This window comes from Lepidochelys kempii, chromosome 1 (genome assembly GCF_965140265.1).
Source record: "Lepidochelys kempii isolate rLepKem1 chromosome 1, rLepKem1.hap2, whole genome shotgun sequence".
In the NCBI taxonomy this organism is placed as follows: domain Eukaryota; kingdom Metazoa; phylum Chordata; order Testudines; family Cheloniidae; genus Lepidochelys; species Lepidochelys kempii.
This window is the reverse complement of record NC_133256.1, coordinates 344,365,795-344,387,360: the sequence shown is the minus strand read 5'-3', so window position 1 is coordinate 344,387,360 and position 21,566 is coordinate 344,365,795. Positions and strand designations below refer to the sequence as shown.

Sequence of the window (21,566 nt, the reverse complement as noted above, 5' to 3'; positions counted from 1 at the left end):
ATCCCCACAGATCTAGCCTCTGGCTCTGTAGTTTCTTGCAATGCTGCTCTACTGACTTCCCATCAGCACAATCCTTACAAAGAGGTCATGACAATTTACCAACCCAGATGCAAAACCTACCCACATTTTTAGCAATAATGAAAAGGGAACGACATTCCACCTGCCCAGGTAAGATTGGAGAGACAAGGTGGGTGCGGAAATATATGTTATTGGACCAACTTCTGTTGGTGAAAGAGAGAAGCTTCTGATCTACAAAGAGCTCTTCTGCAGGGTGAGATTGGGCAGGTGGAATTTAGGGAGTGTGCCCTGCAATAGCCCCTCCCCCGCTTAAGAGTGTACTGACAGCAAGTTGTGTTCCTAAAGGCTGTATGGAACTACTACCAACTTCTGAGAAGGGGCTACAACCAAGTCAATGGAGCTGCGCCCATTCTGCCAGTGATTAATTTAGAACAGAGCTTCCACACTGCAAGACAACATCACCATCAACATCCATCAGGCAAGCGGTCGAATGGGAGCCACAAGGAGTGCTTCAAAAGGCACTCTGAAGAAAATACATGGGTATGCTATCCCCATACCATCATGCTGTTAGCTCAGGGAGGAGATCTTTGGACACACCATGACTAACGGACTTGATTCACACCCCCTGCCACTAACAGCTCCCCACACACCAATGGGGAAGGCTGCACACCTGAGGGGATTCACCCTTAGGGCACAGCAGATGGCAGCTTTACTTGATTACTATTTTTATTACCATAGCGCCTCTGAGCGCCAGTCATGGACCAGGATCCCATTGCACTAGGCACGGTACAAAACACAGAACAAAATGATGACCCTTGCCCGCTTTTGGGTGGCTTTTCTGCTAGTGGGAGCTAGACCATCACTTGGGCAAATGGAACGCAGCAGAGCGCACTGTGTGCGTGCATCTCCACACTCCCCAGCTACTCAGAAGATCCTCTCTGCCTTGGCACTTACTTTTCAAAGCCCGCTCCCACAAATAACATGTGATGTAGCGAAATGACTGCGTGCCACGCAAAGCAACAACACAGCCCATGCAGCTCGAAGGGAAAAAAAGGGAATGAAAAATTACATTTAAAAAAAACTGCATTTTCTCCTCATTTTTTAAATCAAGGCTCCCTTAATGGTATAAAGCTACTGCAAATAGCATGGAGCTAGAATGTGAGCAGCTTTATTGCTTTTCTTTTTATTCAATCAAAATGCAGGATGTCATTCACAATATCATTATTCCTGAATCACGAAGACATTTAAATGGATTATCACTGATATTACTGCTAAAGATACCTGAAATGAGTTAACTCCATCTTCTCATGGAAACTCAGCCAAAACAAAAATGAGTTTCCCTCTCTTCAGAGACAAAGAAGTGCACAGAACCCACCCCACCACTGCTAACACGGTGTTAGAAACACTCATTTGTATATTACTAATGTGCTCATTAAATAAACTTGTTTTTTCTTCTTCTAGTAATTATTGTAATAATAATAACTCACATAAAACTTCAGCACTTTAACACTGCCATCTTATTTTCATTACCATATTTATTTTGCTTTACCTCTCAAGCGAATTCAGTGATTGAAAATCAGCTTGACTACAGGTGGTATAAAACTAGAAAGAGTCACCATATGGAGATCCATATGCTTTGGCTCAATATCAGCATATGACAAAATACTTGGATGTGATTTCAGAACAACTGGCTGTCTCACTGTATTAATTCCCTCTGTCTGACCTCAGCCACTTAAATTTTAGTCCTAGCACTCACGTGCTATAAGACATTTAAAATACTGTACAATGTAGGTCGTCAAATGCTCAGGAGCCAACTTCCACTCTCCTCCTGCAGTGTGAAAGTTTCAGAGCTGGACAGATAACAAAAGAGCCAAAGCATACCAGTTTAGTAATCACTGATACAGCACCCTAAAGAACTATACATGGCCCAGTGGACACAGGGCTTCCTGCAGCGTGCTGTCCCACTGAAGTCAATGGAACTACATATGTCAGTAAGAACCACTTCCACTAACAAGTGCTTGCCAGATTGGACCCATTCTTCATTTCAGCACACTTGAGAAACAGTTATTGAACTTCAGAACTCCGCTATGAAGTAGTATGTATCGTTATCCCCTTTTTATGAGGGATGAAAAGAAGACGGAGACAGATTAAGTGCTTGCTCAAGCGAGTTCTTGCATGGTACACAGCAGGGTGTGTAAAACAGTAGCACTACATCATAAATAAAGGGCACACGTAGGCTCAGAAAGCTACAGTAAGCAATAGGCATAGCCCTACACACTGCACGTACGAAGTCTCAACACCACACCTCCACCTCCAGTGCACCAGCTTTATGGACAAGTGTAAAGGTATAAAAAAGGGGTGAGGGATAATGGAGAGTAAGCATGTGAGGAGACTTGGGCTTCAGCTCACCTATATCATGGTAATAAAATGCATAACTCAAAGCTCTCCGCTTAGGCCTCAATCTTGGGCAGAAATAACATAACAGCCATGCAGCAGTGCTTCCATTATTACGCATTCAGACTGGGGCCTCTGCTGACATTGACAATAACTGTACGAAGATGGTGCCAATTGTGACAATGGATTCTGTGATGTGAATATTTGCTTACTGAAAACCGGGACCATCATTTCATTTCACATATACCACAGAGCCATCAGATGGTAACTTTGGTCACTAAGGACAAGTACCAAATCTGAATCACTGATGTGGGGCTGAAAGGCTCTGTAACCCATTTCCAGTTCTGGGAATCAACGCAATGCCTGACTAGATCATTTTAAAATATGTATTTCAAAGCTCATTCTTGGACACACCACAGCAAGCTATCAGTTATACTGCTGGGAAAAAGCAGTAATCAAAAATAAGCCAGTTTTGGGTATCCATATACATTCTACAGAGGAAATGATTAGACAATAGAGGGCTATATTACAGGAGCATGATTCCATTTGTGCATAGCAGTCAGTTCAAATGCTATTTAAAATCAAATGTTTTTATGTTACGTATTATAAATAAATAAATACCACACACACAGCACCCCAACATCCCAAATACACACACCGCATATCTGATCTATAATTATTAAGAGGTATAGCCAAAGGAGAAAGATCTGGAAAAAGGAGAGAGAGTGAGGAGGAGAGATGAAAACTATTCCAGACATCATTTATTATTTGTTTTTCCATAGCTCCTAGGAGCCCAAGTCATGGACCAGGACCCCCTTGTGCTAGGCACTGTACAAACAAACAAAAAGGTGGTCCATACTGTAAGGAGCATATAATTTAAAATGTATGAGATAAGAGAACATAAAGGCCTGGTCTACACTTCAGGGGCGGGGGGTGGGTGGGGAGGCGGGTCGATCTAAGTTATGCAACTTTAGCTACGTGAATAACATAGCTGAAGTCGACATACTTAGATGTACTCATCGCGGTGTCTTCACTACGGTGAGTCGACTGCTGCCTCTCCCCCCGTCGACTGTTTGCGCCTCTCGCGGTGCTGGAGTACAGGAGTCGACGGGAGAGCGCTCAGGGGGTCGATTTATTGCTTCTAGACTAGACGCGATGAATCGACCCCCACTGGATCAATTGCTGCCCGCCGATCCAATGGGTAGTATAGATATACCCATAGATAGCCCATCTTGGGGGAGTATAAGGAAACAACGAGCCAGTACTGGTCAGCAGAAGCTGCAGAAGAGTGGATGCCCATATCAAAACGCAAGACTGTATAAAGGGACAGAAAGGAGGCTGGAACTAGAAGGCTAGGAGAAGTGCAATGGGCAGCAGCTGTTTCTCTTATTCATCTCTTGTGTCTTGTTGTTAACCTTGATACCAATTCTCAGGGGTATTTTTACGAAATGTTTGGTCAGTGTCTAGCACAATTTGGCCCTGACCTCTGACTGGGGTCTCTAGGCAATACTGTAGTACAAATAATAATAATAGCTCTCTCCCCTGAGGCTCTCAATTTCCAATTTACAGTAGTATTTAACTACGTACGGGGTTTCAGATATTACTTGTATGAAAGACTCTGTCCAAACAGAGTTTTATTGCCCCATAATACAGCACATGGAAAACCAAAAGAGGAACTAAATTCACTTATTAAGATGTAACACATCTACGCTTTTTTGTGCATCTTGCTTTAATCTTAAATAGATATTTAACAAGAACCTTTTTCACAGCTCAAAAACTTTCACACAAAGCTCAGCCTCAGATCCCCTGACTTTTATCAGTCGTATAAGTCAGAATAAGAAAGTACAGAAAGAAGGGGAAGACTTAGCTTCATAATAACTTAAACCTGATCTCCATCTTCTTTCATCACGTTAAATGTAAAGGTAACTAAAGCATGCTCCTCCAGAAAAACAAACTAGGAAGATAACAGAACAGCCCATTGGATCAATATCCTGTTGTTTAAGAAAGGGAATGTAAAGAAAAGATGATGCTCTAATTTCCATTTCAAGAACTTGGTTCAACCTGACCTTCCATTCAGTGATGTCTCAAGTGCTTATTAATTTTTTCCTGGTGCTAACACACTGAGAGAACAACAACAACAAAAGACAGTGCCAAGGTTCAAACATCTAAGTTAAAAAGCAAAGCCAAAGAATTTATATGGATGGGACGCTGAGTTGTGACCTAATTTAATTTGTCACAAGGAGATGTATTCAGAAATTCCTGCTAATGGTAAAAAAGAAAAAATGAAAGGACATATGCTCAAAAAATCAAGGTATTAAAATCAAGGAGAGTTTAGCAAAATCACCTTCACAGAAAGGGGTAATGAGCATATGGAGTAAATCACTAAGAAAGGTCATTGGGCCAAGAAGTATTTTACAGAAAATCAATTTAACTGTGTGTTAAAAGGATTACAGTAGCTGGGGTAAAAGACGACAAAATGAAGAGACAGAGATAATACACACAGGCTTTCCAGAACTGTAGAAAGAATAGTAAAGAAAGAATAGTGTAGAAAGAATAGTAAATGTGTAGAAAGAATAGTAAATATGGCAGGCGACCAGCTTGGCTTAACAGTGAAATCCTTGCTGATCTTAAATACAAAAAAAGAAGCTTACAAGAAGTGGAAGATTGGACAAATGACCAGGGAGGACTATAAAAATATTGTTCGGGCATGCAGGAGTGAAATCAGGAAGGCCAAGTCACACTTGGAGTTGCAGCTAGCAAGAGATGTTAAGAGTAACAAGAAGGGTTTCTTCAGGTATGTTAGCAACAAGAAGAAAGTCAAGGAAAGTGGGGGCCCCTTACTGAATGAGGGAGGCAACCTAGTGACAGAGGATGTGGAAAAAGCGAATGTACTCAATGCTTTTTTTGCCTCTGTCTTCACAAACAAGGTCAGCTTCCAGACTACTGCACTGGGCAGCACAGCATGGGGAGGAAGTGACCAGCCCTCTGTGGAGAAAGAAATGGTTCGGGACTATTTAGAAAAGCTGGACGTGCACAAGTCCATGGGGCCGGATGCGTTGCAGCCGAGAGTGCTAAAAGAGCTGTCGGATGTGATTGCAGAGCCATTGGCCATTATCTTTGAAAACTCATGGCGATCGAGGGAAGTCCCGGACGACTGGAAAAAGGCTAATGTAGTGCCCATCTTTAAAAAAGGGAAGAAGGAGGATCCTGGGAACTACAGGTCAGTCAGCCTCACCTCAGTCCCTGGAAAAGTCATGGAGCAGGTCCTCAAGGAATCAATTCCGAAGCACTTAGAGGAGAGGAAAGTGATCAGGAACAGTCAGCATGGATTCACCAAGGGCAAGTCATGCCTGACTAATCTAATTGCCTTCTATGACGAGATAACTGGCTCTGTGGACGAAGGGAAAGCAGTGGACGTGTTGTTCCTTGACTTTAGCAAAGCTTTTGACACGGTCTCCCACAGTATTCTTGCCAGCAAGTTAAAGAAGTATGGGCTGGATGAATGCACTATAAGGTGGACAGAAAGCTGGCTAGATTGTCGGGCTCAACGGGTAGTGATCAATGGCTCCATGTCTAGTTGGCAGCCGGTATCAAGTGGAGTGCCCCGAGGGTCGGTCCTGGGGCCGGTTTTGTTCAATATCTTCATAAATGATCTGGAGGATGGTGTGGATTGCACCCTCGGCAAGTTTGCAGATGACACTAAACCGGGAGGAGTGGTAGATACGCTGGAAGGGAGGGATAGGATACAGAGGGACCTAAACAAATTGGAGGACTGGGCCAAAAGAAATCTGATGAGGTTCAACAAGGACAAGTGCAGAGTCCTGCACTTAGGACGGAAGAATCCAATGCACCGTTACAGACTAGGGACCAAATGGCTCGGCAGCAGTTCTGCGGAAAAGGACCTAGGGGTTACAGTGGACGAGAAGCTGGATATGAGTCAACAGTGTGCCTTTGTTGCCAAGAAGGCCAATGGCATTTTGGGATGTATAAGTAGGGGCACTGCCAGCAGATCAAGGGACGTGATCGTTCCCCTCTATTCGACACTGGTGAGGCCTCATCTGGAGTACTGTATCCAGTTTTGGGCCCCACACTACAAGAAGGATGTGGAAAAATTGGAAAACGTCCAGTGGAGGGCAACAAAAATCATTAGGGGACTAGAACACATGACTTATGAGGAGAGGCTGACGGAACTGGGATTGTTTAGTCTGCGGAAGAGAAGAATGAGGGGGGATTTGATAGCTGCTTTCAACTACCTGAAAGGGGGTTCCAAAGAGGATGGATCTGAACAGTTCTCAGTGGTAGAAGAGGACAGGACAAGGAGTAATGGTCTCAAGTTGCAGTGGGGGAGGTTTAGGTTGGATATTAGGAAAAACTTTTTCACGAGGAGGGTGGTGAAACACTGGAATGCGTTACCTAGGGAGGTGGTGGAATCTCCTTCCTTAGAAGTTTTTAAGGTCAGGCTTGACAAAGCCCTGGCTGGGATGATTTAGTTGGGGATCGGTCCTGCTTTGAGCAGGGGGTTGGACTAGATGACCTCCTGAGGTCCCTTCCAACCCTGATATTCAATGATTCTAACTCCCAAGATTTAAGAAATCACTTCACATCCTAAAATGAATTGAAGGGTCAGTATCGTCACACATTCCCATCTGAACACAGACACACTAGAGAATCCTGGAACAAGTTATTTTGGACCCAGTAACTTTTCCAGTCACCACCACTTATAACAGGAAGGCAGGGGTGAGGAAGAAACTGAAACCATAGCTTCTGACTTTTGCCATGCAACTATTGTATTACTGAATAGCACCTAGATGCCCCAACAATACCAGGGCCACACTGTGTTAGGTACTCATAGGAAGGGGCTTGAAGAGCTTAAAATCTAAACACAAGAGAGAAACAAAGAATGAGTTAAGAAACTGACAAAGATGAAATGACTTGCACTAGGTTACATAGTTAAGTCCTTGGCAAAGCTGGGAACAGAATCCAGGCATCCGGAGTCCAAGTCTAATGCCCTGATAACTGGACCATGATGTCTCTTTTGTAGGTAAGTTATCATTCAAAATGATTTACGGTACACTTATTCAATAATAAAATAATGATAACGTTGTTCTTATACAGAAACTTTCACCCTGAAGAATTACTTAACATTTGTAGATGTAAGGCTAAGTATTATTAGCCCAAAGAGCTTTACAAATTTAACTGACATACACTCTGAAGGATTCATGTTAACTACCAGTGAAATGCAGTCTTGTTTCTGCCATGTGTTTTGGACAAGATACTCAGCATAACTCCAAAATCAATGGAATTATACAAATATACACCAGAGGAGGATTTGGTATAGTGTGAACTTAGGAAAGTCAAGTAACCATTCTTTGCTTCAGTTACCCATCTTTAAAATGGGCATAACACTACTTACTTCTGTCACAGTAGTGCTGCAATGACTAATTAGTTAAATGTTTGTAGAGTGCTTCAAGATCCTCTAAAAGGAGCCACTATTTATTGATAAATTATTACTACTAACATGCAAAGTTCAAAGCTGAACAAAAATAATTAGTACAATGTGACCAGGGGAGTTCTTGATGCCATCTGGCAGAGGGCATAAGGGAAGCACAAGGGTTACAGGGATCCCCTGGGTCTGGTATTTACATTGTAGTTCACCAAAGAGTGTCCTGTAAGGTCTCTAATGAAAGCCTGTGTCATGGTGGTCCCCTTAATCATTGCAAGATGTATGCACAGGTGATATTTAAGGAGTTATGAATCTGTACAAAAATTATGTTCTTAAAGCATGTAAGGTGACATGCCTTAGAATGGTTCTACCAGATAGGAAGTAAGAAATGTCTCTCTTTCTGGCTACATGTAAACAAAGTACTACCAACTCTACAATGGAGGCATATTTACATACTGAGTCTAATGCTAATGGAAGGCAGTGCTTGTGTTGCCAAAGGCTGGTGGTTTCAGTAAGCTGATCCACAGCAGGCACAGACAAGACTTCCTCATGCTAAAGGCAGCTGGTGGCGATCCTGGGTACTCCCGGGAAGTATCATATACAACACAACAGATCTTCTCAGAGAGTGAACCAGTTGAATACAGGAGAAATGACAAAAATGAGTGTACGGAGAATATGGAAAAGAATAGCTAACTTTTATATGCTTTTATAGGCTGAACTGCATTAAAAAAGGCTTGAGGATTTTGGGCAATGAAGAAAACTTCAACATAGCAATTAAATAAATAGATTATGAAAGTGAAGCAGTTCTCAGAAACGTAATGTTCTTTTAATAGTTTTCAGAGGGAGCAGAGATGTGATGGTGTGTAATCAGTTGAATAGTGCAATCGTTTTTAATGGTGTCATCATTTCCATGCTCCCTATACTGTGGTGTTGGGAAATTTCCAGTAATGACTCATTGATAAATAGGATGAAAACAACATTCCATCACCATGTGCGCATTTAATATGCAAAATCCCACATTTCAATCAATTTTTTTAAATCTGTGTTACAGCTGGCAAACAGGGGGAGTAAAGTACAGACACTCCACTCCTCAAGTAAGCCAAGTGCTACATAAATGAGAACTATGGCTTCAAAGACAGATTTAGACAGAAGAGAGAATGAGGTAGCTATTTTATGCATAAAGAAGCAGCCTGTACTTCAGCATGATTTAAAAAAATAAATGTTGGTAGTAATTTACATTCACACACAATTCCTCGCAGCACCATAGAAGGGCTAAATATATGCCAAAAAAAGCAAGAAAAGACAAAGCTAGAAGTGTGTGGTGCCTCTGTTCTTAAATAGCCCATTTGTGCTTTGGTATGATAGTAACACTTCTTCTATACCTCTGTTTAAATTAATCACAGGCTTACCACAACTGGTAGACTCACGGTTCTGTTTAGAAACTGGCCTAACCAAACCCTGAGTTAGCTCCAGATCTAAATTTTGCAGCTCAGGGCTGTCTTTACATCTGTTGAGCATCATTAATTTCTTTATAACTTTGAGACAAAGATAAGCCTCTCACCTCAGATCACGGTGAGACAGTTTGGGGATACATCTGTGTCAAATTATGAATTCCATTTAATTTTGTGAATATCATTTATGATTCCAACTTTCATGGTGGGTTCTGAACCCGAATCCCTCCTGCACCTTCAGAGGTTACTTAGGGCACAAACAAGGAACTGGCATCCTTGTGAATCCTGGACCGCTCTTTGCATGTCCTCTGTGTTGTTAAGTTCTATAGGTTAAGTTCTTTGACTAGTGGTTGACTGAGAGATTCTTTTGGTCGGCCCCTTTTCTTTTTCCAGCTACCCAATGGCACATCTGCCTGGGCAATATTCTAGCATCGTCTTTAACACTTCCCAAATATTTCCATCTCTTTTTCTGAATAACTTTACATAAGGCGTGGATGAACTTTCTGCATTAATCTCAGCATTTGTTACACATCCATTCCATTCAGTACCTAGTATTCTTCTAAAGCACTGTGGATTAGAGCAGCCATTTTGTAGCAGACATCTGACACCTAATGGACAGACTATGAGACACTCCAACAGAGCAATCAAGAGCCATCAGTGGTGAACAACTCTTCCATAGTAGAATAATGGGATTTTCACCAACAAGGCCATTGACTTTGAATGTCTCTACACAGAAGCTGACAGGGAGGAGAGTGTCACGGATGGGGGACTGAAACCTAGGCCTCCCCCCAGCTTGCAGCACATGGGGAAACAGGGGATAAAGCCAATTTGAAAAGGGGTGCTGCTCTAAGCAAGTGACAATGACCAGATCCAGAAGTGCTAACTAGCCTAAGGATTTGAGAGAACCCAAAGATTATACTCTTGTGATTTTTAACAGTAAAGCATGCGTGTCTTGCTTTTACTGTCACATTGTCCCCGAAGGATGTAACTAGTAAACCAGAGTTTCCACAGTCAAGTGGACTTGGGGCTGGGGTGACATGTGTGTAAGCAACTGGGGCTTGAGAAGATTGTGACATTGGCTCTGAGACCTAGGTGGTCAGACTGTGGGGTCCCAGTTCCCAAGAAGGATGTCAGGTATGAGATCTGCACCTTGGGAGTGCGTGAGAGACCCAGCAGTAGGCATCGTGACCAGTCACTACCAAGATCCAGTGGGCTTGGACGAATGTAGGATTCAGAGGTTGGATCTAATCACAATAGACCGGTGTCCATCCATAAAGCAGGGCTGGGCCAGGCTGTGAAACAAGGCTTCCAATTGTAGCAGCTCCCAGTAGCTCTATAAGGGTCTGAGCCACTACCCCCTATGAGCTTTTCCATTGACTTCAACAGCTTTGTACTGGGCCTTAAAGAATATGGATTCCATCAACAGCACTGTAAATTTCAGCGTTTTAACTTCTTGACTTACTCAGAGAAACTTGCCATGGCCAAAGAAGACTGTGACTTGGATTTATTAAGAATTGGTTACAAAACCCATTTTAACTCAGTTTGGATTAGGGCTGTCAAGCAATTAAAAAAGTTAATCACGATTAACCGCACTGTTAAACAACAACAGAATACCATTTATTGAAATATTTTTGGATGTCTTCTACATTTTCAAATATACTCATTTCAATTATAACACAGAATACAAAGTGTACAGTGCTCACTTTATCTTTATTTTTATTACAAGTATTTGCACTGTATAAACACAAAAGAAATAGTATTTTTCAATTCATCTAATACAAGTACTGTAATGTAATCTCTTTATCATAAGTGTTGAACTTGCAAATGTAGAATTATGTACTAAAAAACCTGCATTTAAAAATAAAACAAAGTAAAATTTTAGAGCCTGCAAGTCCACTCGGTCCTACTTCTTGTTCAGCCAATCGCTCAAACAAGTTTGTTTACATATGCAGAAGATAATGCTGCCCGCTTCTTGTTTACAATGTCACCTGAAAGTGAGAACAGGCATTCTCATGGCACTGTTGCAGTTGGCATCGCAAGATATTTACGTGCCAGATGCACTAAAGATTCATATGTCCCTTCATGCTTCAACCACCATTCCAGGGGATATGCAGCCATGCTGAGGATGGGTTCCGCTCGATAACAATCCAAAGCAGAGCGGATTGATGCATGTTCATTTTCATCATCTGAGTCAGATGCCCCCAGCAGAAGGTTGATTTTCTTTTTTGGTGGTTCAGGTTCTGTAGTTTCTGCATTGGAGTGTTGCTCTTTTAAGACATCTGAAAGCATGCTCCACACCTCGTCCCTCTCAGATTTTAGAAGTCACTTCAGATTCTTAAACCTTGGGTCGAGTGCTGTAGCTATCTTTAGAAAATTCACATTGGTACCTTCTTTGCATTTTGTCAGATCTGCAGTGGAAGTGTTCTTAAAATGAACAACATGTGCTGGGTCATCATCTGAGACTGCTATAACATGAAATGTATGAGAGAATGCAGGTAAAATAGAACAGGGGACATACAGGATCTCCCGCAAGGAGTTCAGTCACAAATTTAATTAATGCTTCCTCTCACCCCCCAAAACGAGCATCATCAGCATGGAAGCATGTCCTCTGGAATGGTGGCCGAAGCATGAAGGGGCCTATGAATGTTTAGCATATCTGCCACGTAAATACCTTGCTACAAAAGTGCCATGCAAATGCCTGTTCTCAATTTCTGGTGACTTTGTAATTAAGAAGTGGGCAGCATTATCTCCCGTAAATGTAAACACACTTGTTTGTCTTAGCAACTGGCTGAACAAGAATTAGGACTGAGTGGACTTGGAGGCACTGAAGTTTTACATTGTTTTGTTTTTGAGTGCAATTATGTACCAAAAAAAAATCTACATGTGTAAGTTGCACTGTCACGACAAAGAGATTGCACTGCAGTACTTGTATGAGGTGAACTGAAAAATACTATTTTTTGTTTATCATTTTTACAGTGCAAATATTTGTAATAAAAATATGCACTTGGATTTCAATTACAACACAGAATACTATATGAAAATGTAGGAAAACATCCAAAATATTTAATAAATTTCAATTGGTATTCTATTGTTTAACAGTGCAATTAAAACCATGATTAATCGTGATTAATTTTTTTAATCGTGATTAATTTTTTTAAGTTAATCATGTCAGTTAACTGCGACTAACTGACAGCCCTACTTTGGATCCTTTTAAAACGGGCCAGTCACATGAGGGCAAACAACAAAACCTACAGACATGGTCTATCCTAATGTTAAAACAGACAATGCCCCATCAATGTTTGTAGAACACTTTGTATCCACAAACAAAAACCCCTAAATGGTACACAAACGGTTTACTCTAATAACTGGTTATAAGTACCTTTCAGCATCCTTAATAACTAACTGGTTACAGGTTAAATGGCTCATCAGAATGGGTTTAGCATAACTCTACCTTGCGAGAGTCATACATACCACTGACAGACATCTTAGGGCTTTCTCTTTTTCTCTACTTTGGCAACATTTTATAGCTTGTCATGCCAATGAAGTCTATCTCTAAGTCTAGGAACAGTCTGGATCAAGACAAGCCAAAATGGTTAAACTAGTGCTCCTCTTCCTGTCCCACAATGTACTGCAGACATTGCAAAAATCTTCCAGAACGCACTGCTTCTGGGAGCTGAGGCAGGAATTGTGGAAAAGATACCCAGAACTTTCAGCCATTAAAACGGTTTAGGGCAGTGCCAGTGTGGACAGAGAGCAAAACTGAAATCAATTCAACATGGCTAGTGTGGGGTATTCTGAACCCTAAGTTTTAAAGCTATTCAATAAAAAAGAAAGAAAAAAGGTTCCATTGTCTGGCACAGAAGCAGAGGCACTTGAGCTGACGCCCCCATATTACAGCAGGAAGGGAAGCTCTCCTTGCGGAATTCCTATGAGGGCCCCCTCACCCCGGAAAACGTTCACTCACTTGGTCCAAAATCAGACAAATCCCGATTTCCTTTCTGCTACAAAAAACATCTACTATAGCTAGGGAGAAAGCTTCTGGATCAGGGAAGGTTATTTTTTTTTTTGCTTTAAACAAACTACTGCTTGGCCAGGTTACATTTTCTTTTGTCATTCACCTCTGTGGAATGTCTTTATCCAGGGCCATCCTTAGGCATATGCAGCATACTGGGTTGCGTGGGGCAGCCCTGGGTCTTAGTGTCCACCCTTCACCCTCTTCCTATTTCTGTTCTGACCCTTCCTGCAGGCTCCCAACACAGCTGGCTTTGCAGTCTGGTGAGTCTTCCTCCAGAGGGGATCTAGTACTTAGAAGTGAAAAAGCCTCCAGTCTGCCAGACCTATTAGCACTACACTGAAACTGTTAAAGAGCCATTCAAGGGTAAGGAAGCCATTTAACAGGCATTTGCCAAACCCCAGGTATATACCCTCAGTTTCTGAATTTACTGACAAAAACAGTTGTGCATTACTGTAATATTTACTCAGAACATGCTGGTCTACAGGACCTTCATTTAAAATATGCTTTAAAAATATTTCATTAGTGTGTTGCTGAAGATTATAAAATCACATCTCTAAAAAATCCTTGCATTGATTTTTAGATGCACAGTCTGATTATTCATCTTTAGCCTTAAATGCTTAGATCTTCAGACATATAGTTTTTTAAATGAAACCTTCAAAAGACCACCCTTATCTAAAATACACATGTGATCCGGGCCTGCCGTCGGGCATGGCACACCAGTTTAATAATACTGCATAGGGCCCCATAAATCCTAAGGACGGCCCTGTCTTTATCGCAGGGTTAACTCAGGTTGGAACCCAAATCTAAGGGCTGGTCTACACTACGGGGCGGAATCAATCTCAGTTATGCAACTTCAGTTATGTGAATAACGTAGCTGAAGTCAACGTCCTTAGCTCTACTTACCGCGGTGTCTTCACCTTGTGCTTCTCCTTGAGATGGAGTACCCAAGTCGACAGAGCGATCAGCTGTCAAATTATCGCACCTATACTAGACACAATAAATCGACCCCCGCTGGATCAATCGCTGCCTGTCAATCTGGCTGGTAGCGTAGACAAGCCATAAGTAACCACCCTAGCCTTGCCTACCTGTCAGCAGCAACACTGCAAAGTTATACCTGAGTTAGTGTCCTCACTGGTGATGTATTCACCTTAGCCACTAGGATTTCTGGGGCCACATCCCACTTTTTTTGTGCTGAGTAAGCTGAGCCGCTCTGTGGGAATGTCTCCACTTGGAGCTGGAGTGCAAATTCCAGGTCAAGAAGACATATTCACTCTAACTCTGATTGAGCTAGTGTGCTGAGAACAGAGCACAGGCATGCTGGTGCAAACAGCAGGAGGGCCTAGCCACCCTGAGTATATACCTATCCAAGTCACGAGGTATGTCCTCAGGGCAGCTAGCTCCTGCCATCCCTTCCTTAATCTCTTCGTTCTTCTTAGGTGCCAGTGATACTTTGTCTCCTTAGCACAGCCGAACAAAAAGGAAGCAACCAACTGGTTTTAGAATGTCACTGCTCAGATATGTTTAAAGCAGGTGCTTAATGTTAAAATAACATAGGCAGGGTGTCTGCGTATGTGTTAATGTAATTCAATACTGTGAAGTTTAAAACCAGCAAAGAAAATACTTGGAAGCCCTTGATTAAGGCCTGCATTAAACTATCAGCCGCCGTCAAAAACCCAACTGATGAGTAGCTATTTGGCCACACACAGAGCTGTGATTTCCATCCACTTTAATAATCAGCAATTTCAGATTTGCTGCTAAGACATGGATGAACGGGAATGATGCTAATGTGACACTGATGAACCAGAATGACAGTTCAGGCTTGATTAAAATTAACCAAGGTTCTTCAGCACAGGACAAAACAGGAGCTTGGAACACAACTTGCAGCACAACAAACACTTCTGAAGCTAAAAGGAGACAAGAGCAACGTGTTTATCAGCAAAGTGCAAAGGAAACCAATTATATTCTTCTCTCCCTCTCTTCCTCCTCCTCTTTTATTATAATCACACAGAACACTATAAACTTCTACACAACTTTCCTAGAAATCCTGGACCCCCAAAATATATCAGTGCAGTAATCAAAGACTAGTTTAAAGGTTAAGGCTTATTCATTTTTATTTATTATATTGTGGCAGATTGCAGGGGCTCCAGCTAGAATCAGGGTCCCCCTGTATGACACACTGAACACACGAGACACAATTTAAAAGACAGAGTGGGGCGAAACCAGTGATGTCCTGTCAAAATGCTAACAACAAGGGGCTCCCTGAAGAACGGTCAACTCCAGTCAATAATACAGGGCATTCCCAGAGAAAAATCCTAGTCCCTCCAAAAGTCTCATCATCCCCATACTTCCCTTCCCAACACCAAAATCCACCAGTTTCATACTTCCCATTCCTCTTCTCTCCACCAAAACTCAACGCCTTCCATATGCCTTCTGCCCTTCAAATCCATCAATCCTCCTCCTTCCACCTTCTCAAGCCAGCATGCTTCCAACCTCCCAACACTTCCCAGAGGTGCCCCTAGGTTGGTCCTTACAGCAGCGCCAGGTGCTGTAACATTCTTGTTTCTACTGTGCCTGGTACGAGCCAGCAGCCATTAATTCTACTCTAAAATTCACCCACCCAAAGGAAAAAAGATATAGCTCCCAGACTCAAAAGCTCTGTGACCCTACCGTGGCCATCATTAAGGTAACAGGGTCTTTCATTTGAGGGTCTCAAAAATTAATTAAGCCTCACAACACATGCTGCTATTTTGCAAGTGTGTATATTAAAGCACAAAGGAGTTTTAAGTTAAAGTTGAAACCTGGAAGTCTAAATTTGGGCACCTAATAAGTTATTTGCTTTTCAGAGGTACTGAGGCTTGATAGCGCCCAGTGACTTCACTGGATGTAGGTGTCCAAGTTGGGGAATGTTAACCTAAGTGACTTGCAAAAAGTCACAAGGCAAGCCAGTGACAGAACGAGGAACAGAGCCCAGAAATTCTGGCTCCTTGTCCCTCCTCTAAATAATGGATATCATTTAGTGTTCAGAGTGACAGTTTCTGAAATTAACAAAGTCAAGAAACTTTTGGATTCACCAATCATCTGTTTAAACACTAGAGGGAGGACACAGTGGTGCATTTTTGAAAGCATCTGAAAGATGTCACAAGCAAGAGAAAGTTACTTACCTTATAGTAACTGGAGGTTCTTTGAGATATGGGGACCCTATCTGAATTCCACTGTCCATTAGTCTACACATGCACCCGTGCTCACTTGTGCCTCTGACTGAGGAGATAAAGGGCAGAGCAGACCAACCACCTATTCAGTTCCTTGTCCATCACAAACGCAAAGATGATCCAAAGCAGAGAGGAAGGAGGGTGGTTAGTGGAATACATATCGGGACCACACACACAGGCACCAACTTTCCAAAGTGCCGGTCAGGGGCGGTGCTCGACCCCCAACTCTGCCCTAAGCCCCGCCCCACTCCCACTCCACCCTTGCCCCTGCCTCTTCCCAGCCTATTCCGCCCCCTCCCCCCAGAATGCCGTGCCCTCGCTACCCTCCCTCCCAAAGCCTCCTGCACGCCATGAGACAGCTGATTGTGGTGGGTGGGAGGTGCAGGGAGGGAGGGGGAAGCACTTATCTGCGGGGCCCGCCAGCAGGCAGGAGGTACTGGGGTGGAAAGAGCTGATGGAGGCTGCCAGTAGGTGCTCAGCACCCACCATTTTTTCCGAGTGGGTGCTCCAGCCCCGGAGCACCCATGGAGTCGGCGCCTCAGACCACAACCTAAAACAACCTCCAGTTACTGTAAGTAATTTTCTCTTCTTCGAATGCTGGTCCCGATGTGTATTCCATTGTGGGTGACTGACAAGCAGTACTCAAGTAGGAGGTGGGTGTGAGGGTGCAGATGGCAAAGCAGAACAAAGGACCACAGTTCCAAAGGGACTCCGAAAGAGGGTGAGGAAGAGGGGTTTAGAGGGGGTACAGATGTAAACTCTATCATATAGCCAGAACAGATGATGTTCAGCACTCATTTGTCTGTTATTGCACACCAGGTGTTGAAAAAGAGTGCCAGACAATCCCCAAAAGGTGCATGGGTATTGGCAGATGCTGGACTTGGTGGTTTGCAGCTCCTGATCTTCCATCAAAAATAATGCTTAGGTTCAGGATTGGGACAAAGAACATGCTGTGGAAGGTGCAGGGAAGTAGGGCTTTTGAACCCTCTTCCTCTTATGGAGTGGCTGATAAGGTTTCTTGTGGTAGAATTGTTGAGCCACTGGTTTAGGCTTGTATGGCTGCTTACGAAATTTTCTTTTGGGGGCAGGAGCATACATACCCAAGGAAAAAAAGGTGGCCCTGGAATCCTTCACGGTATGCAAAGACTCATCCATCTTCTGGTTACCAGATTATTCTTATCAAAGGGCAGGTCTTCTTCAATAGTGTTCCGAACCTCCTTGGGAAACTCTGAAGCATGAAGCAACAATTCCCTGCATATTACAATGCGAGTAGCCATATTCCTCAAAGATGTATCCACTGCATCTACTGTTGATTGAAGAGCTGTCCTGGCAACCATCTTGTCTTCTTCTATGAGAGCCTAGAATGAGCTCTGTCCTGCTGAGAATCCTGTCAGCAAAGTCCACACATTTTGAATAATTCAGGAAATCATACGCATCCATTAGTGATTGGTAGTTGGCTATCCCGAACAAAAGGCTAAAAGAAGAAAAGACCTTACTTCCCACTAAGTCTAGATGCTTGCCCTCCTTAACAGTCAGGATAACTGTGTTGTTGCCTAGATCTCTCATGGAGTCCTTGACCACTAAAGAGTTAGGGGCAGGATGAGAGAACAGAAATTCTACCCCTTTGGCTAGGACATAGTAGCATTCCTCTGCCCTCTTAGGAGTAGGGGTTCAGATCACTGGGGTATACCAGACCGCTCTAGCTGGTCCAGGACAGCTTTGTTAACAGGGAGCACTATTCAAATGGAACTGGAGGACGTCCAGGAGCTTATGTTGAGGATTCCGAATTTCCTCAAGAGGAATTTACAGCTCACCAGCAATTCTGAGGAGGAGTTCTTGGAACTCCTTCTAGTCATCGGGGGGTTGGGGGGGGGGGAAGAGTTGAAGGAAGGGAGAGGGAAGGAAGACACTGGAGCCACTAACTCCTCTGTGGACAAACGTGGCAATCTCACTGGTTTTCGCAGAACCACTGGATCCAGCATGTATTCCTCCTCCTCAACAGGATCAGGAAGCATCTCGAGTTGTCCTCTTGGAGAGAGGGGATGGGAGGACTCCCTAGCAGACCAGACCAACTCTGCGGGATGGTGTGTGTCCCCCATGGCCTCCAGTATGGCCAACAGGATGGATTTAATGGAGGTTGCAGAGGTCCTAATGGCTTGGTGTACCAATGGCTCTGAGGCAGGTGGTGAGGTGGAGGCTGGTCCCAAGTGGGTCCAGACCTCCTCTCCGAGAAGGCATGTCTTAGAGGAGGAAATAACAAAATCTTCCAAGAAAAAGAAAGCCGATTCCAGATCCAGTGGCGGTACTGATGGTGCCGCTGGAGGGAAGTTAAAACCCAATGATGGAATGGGAGGCAGACTCTTCCCAAAAGTCGGCTCTCCCGGTGGAGTCGGGACCACTCTCGAGAGGGAGGGACCCAATGGAGCAGGAGACACTGGATCTGGAAGAGTAAAGAAGGAGCATAGATCTTGGCTCTTCCCAGGGTGTGTGGGGTCCTGTTCGTATGAATTGATGGAGCTGCAGTAGAGACCATCTGTGCCACAGCCATGGAAGACAAAGCTGGTACCACGGATAGCCAGTGTTGATTGCTCTTTGTAGGTGCCAACAGACCCGGAACTTGTACTTGGGTGGTTCTAGAGGCATCATGCCCTCCAAATCACAATCAGGTGGCAATGGAGTCCTAAACTTGTGGGCTTTCTCATCATTCTCCTGAGATTTAGGACTGCTAAATTCTCTTGGGCTGAGCTTAGAGACTTGCTCGGTTTAGACAGGGCTGAATCCAACTTCTTTGAAGTGAATTTGGAGAAGGATTTAATCTCATGCTTATGAGAATGCTCCCAGCTCTCTCAGCAAGACCTAAATGAGGGATCTGTGAGGATAAGCTCCCTCGCTCCGGAGTCAGACCTCGTGGTAAGAGATGAACTCCTTGCTGAGTAAGGTCAGTGTAAAGGGTGGGGTCTCCCAGCCTGGGTTCAGTTGTGGCATCATGGCCTTTTCCATTAGGTGATTCCTAAGACAAAGTTCCTGCCCTTCTCAGGCACAACTAGAGAATGAACATCAGATATTGCACCTTGCCACAATGCGGGCTTCCTCAAGGCAGCACAAGGAATATTGGTGGTCATCGCTGACCAAGAAGGAGTGCAGGCAGGAAGCACAAACTTTGAAGCCTGGAGTCCTGGGCATAGTCCAGTACCCAAAACGGGATATAGGGGGAGGCATGGGGTTCCCCAGGTCAGGGAGTCTAACTAACCATGAAATAGTAAAATCATTAGATAAAGAACTTTAACCTCTAAAAATTTCTAAAACTATTTACAGATGTATAATATATGTTCACAGATAAAAGAATAAAGCTGAAACTTTGGACACAAGAGGTTCCATGCAGTGGTGAGAAGGGACAGGTCAGCCAACCTGCCCTTTATCCCCTCAGTCGGAGGCATGAACTCATCAAGGGTGTACATCCAGACCAATGGACACTGCTTTTAAAATTCTCCAGCTCTGGGTGCACGGAGCACATGGCATACACATAAGGACCAGCACTTAAAGAAGAACATTAAATATTATTTGCTCAGAATTCACATATCAGTCAACAACTGGACTCTGTTTACAGGTGGGCCTGAGTAGGACCCCAAATTTAGCAAATCGATGAAGTTATGGTTGCATAACCCATGTTTCTGTCGCTGCTCCTTTAAACAGTAGTAGTCAGGTTTTTTCATCATAAGAGCGAAGGAGCTGTCTACTGACTTCAGCTAGTCTGGGACTAGTAGGGAAAAAGAAAAAAATCACAAACACTTGGAGCATTCTGAGCATGGCATCTCCAAGGGTGAAGTCCAATTCCATTCCCAAGTGGGGGGAAAAAAAGGGGGGGGAGGGAACCAAACACTTCAGTTAGCCAGACCGAGAGGGAAACAACCGTACTGGAAGGGAGGTGAAGATCTCTGCCCTGAGCTGATGCTAACAGGCCTGTTTTTACTTATTACAGGTATGTGTTAGAGGCAAACTTAGTTAGAGATTCCCTGTAAGGAACTGTTGTTGTTAGATGTTTAAGAATATGGTACTGTATTGTGTGTTTGTGATGTATATTTTATGTGGGCGAGGCAGGGAGCTACTGCTCAAAACTCTTCAGTCAATTAATTCAACCAGACCCAGAGGGAGGTAGCCATACTGGAGAGGAGGTGAAGACCTCTGCTCCGAGGGCCGACAATTACAGGCCTGCTTTTACTTCTTGCAGGAAGAAGATAACCACAAGAAGGATATCGGCCTATGCAAAGAACTGGGCACTTGGTGTTTGTTCAGCTCAGGACGACGACGTGGTGACGACAGTGCCAAAACCGTGGTGCATGTTTTAAATGCATAAAATTTGTGGCCGGTGTATCTTTTGGTACTGAAGAAAACTGTATGTTTGATACTATTATTTTTGTTTGCATAGTATTTACTGTATTGCTGTAATGATAAGATTGTGTTTAGATTGATAAAGAATCTTAATTAACCCTCAAATTGTTTTCCTATAAACAAAGATTTTTTTCTTAGTCTGAGCAGCTTTATTACATTTTGGTGTCTTTATTCCAGACTGGAGCAACTCAGGGTATGGGCATCTGCATATTTATCTTCTGTGTTACCCACAGCGGGGGGAATTCCATTGTCATAAAATACAGCAGTAAAATGGGTTACCCTTGCATCAAAACCTAAAACTTTACATGCCCAAAAACTATCACCTGTAGTCTCAGGATATGGCGACACCGCAAACATAAATCAATTAATCCCAGCAGCTAGTCTCAGAGCCTAGATCAAGTGACCCAGGATTGCGCTAAAGGGCTAAAAATAGCATCAGAGACATTCCCGCTCAGGCTGGAGACCGGGTTCGGAGACCTCCCGCAGCTCCGGCACAAGTGGCAACATCTACACTACTATTTTTAGCCCTGCAGTGTGAGCCCAAGTCAGTTGACCTAGGCTCTGAGACTCGCTGCTGTAGGAGTTTCTTTTGCAGTGTAGAAGTACCTTTAGTGCAGTTTCAGGGACATGTAAGATCTGTATTAATA

At 43.4% G+C, this 21,566-nt stretch overlaps 1 protein-coding gene across 7 annotated transcripts in view; it reads right to left on the bottom strand.

Moving 5' to 3' along the window:
* EXOC4 (exocyst complex component 4) overlaps positions 1-21,566 on the bottom strand; it is a 600,856-nt gene that overhangs the window by 382,935 nt on the left and 196,355 nt on the right. The window contains exon 10 of one of the 7 annotated variants that reach the window (XM_073328864.1): positions 11,174-11,771. The exons of the other annotated variants lie outside the window; for them this stretch is intronic. Within the exon in view, the coding sequence (XP_073184965.1) occupies positions 11,629-11,771 (143 nt within the window). The 3' untranslated portion in view covers positions 11,174-11,628. Of the gene's footprint in view, positions 1-11,173; positions 11,772-21,566 lie in introns of those variants that run through there. 7 annotated transcript variants of the gene reach the window in all.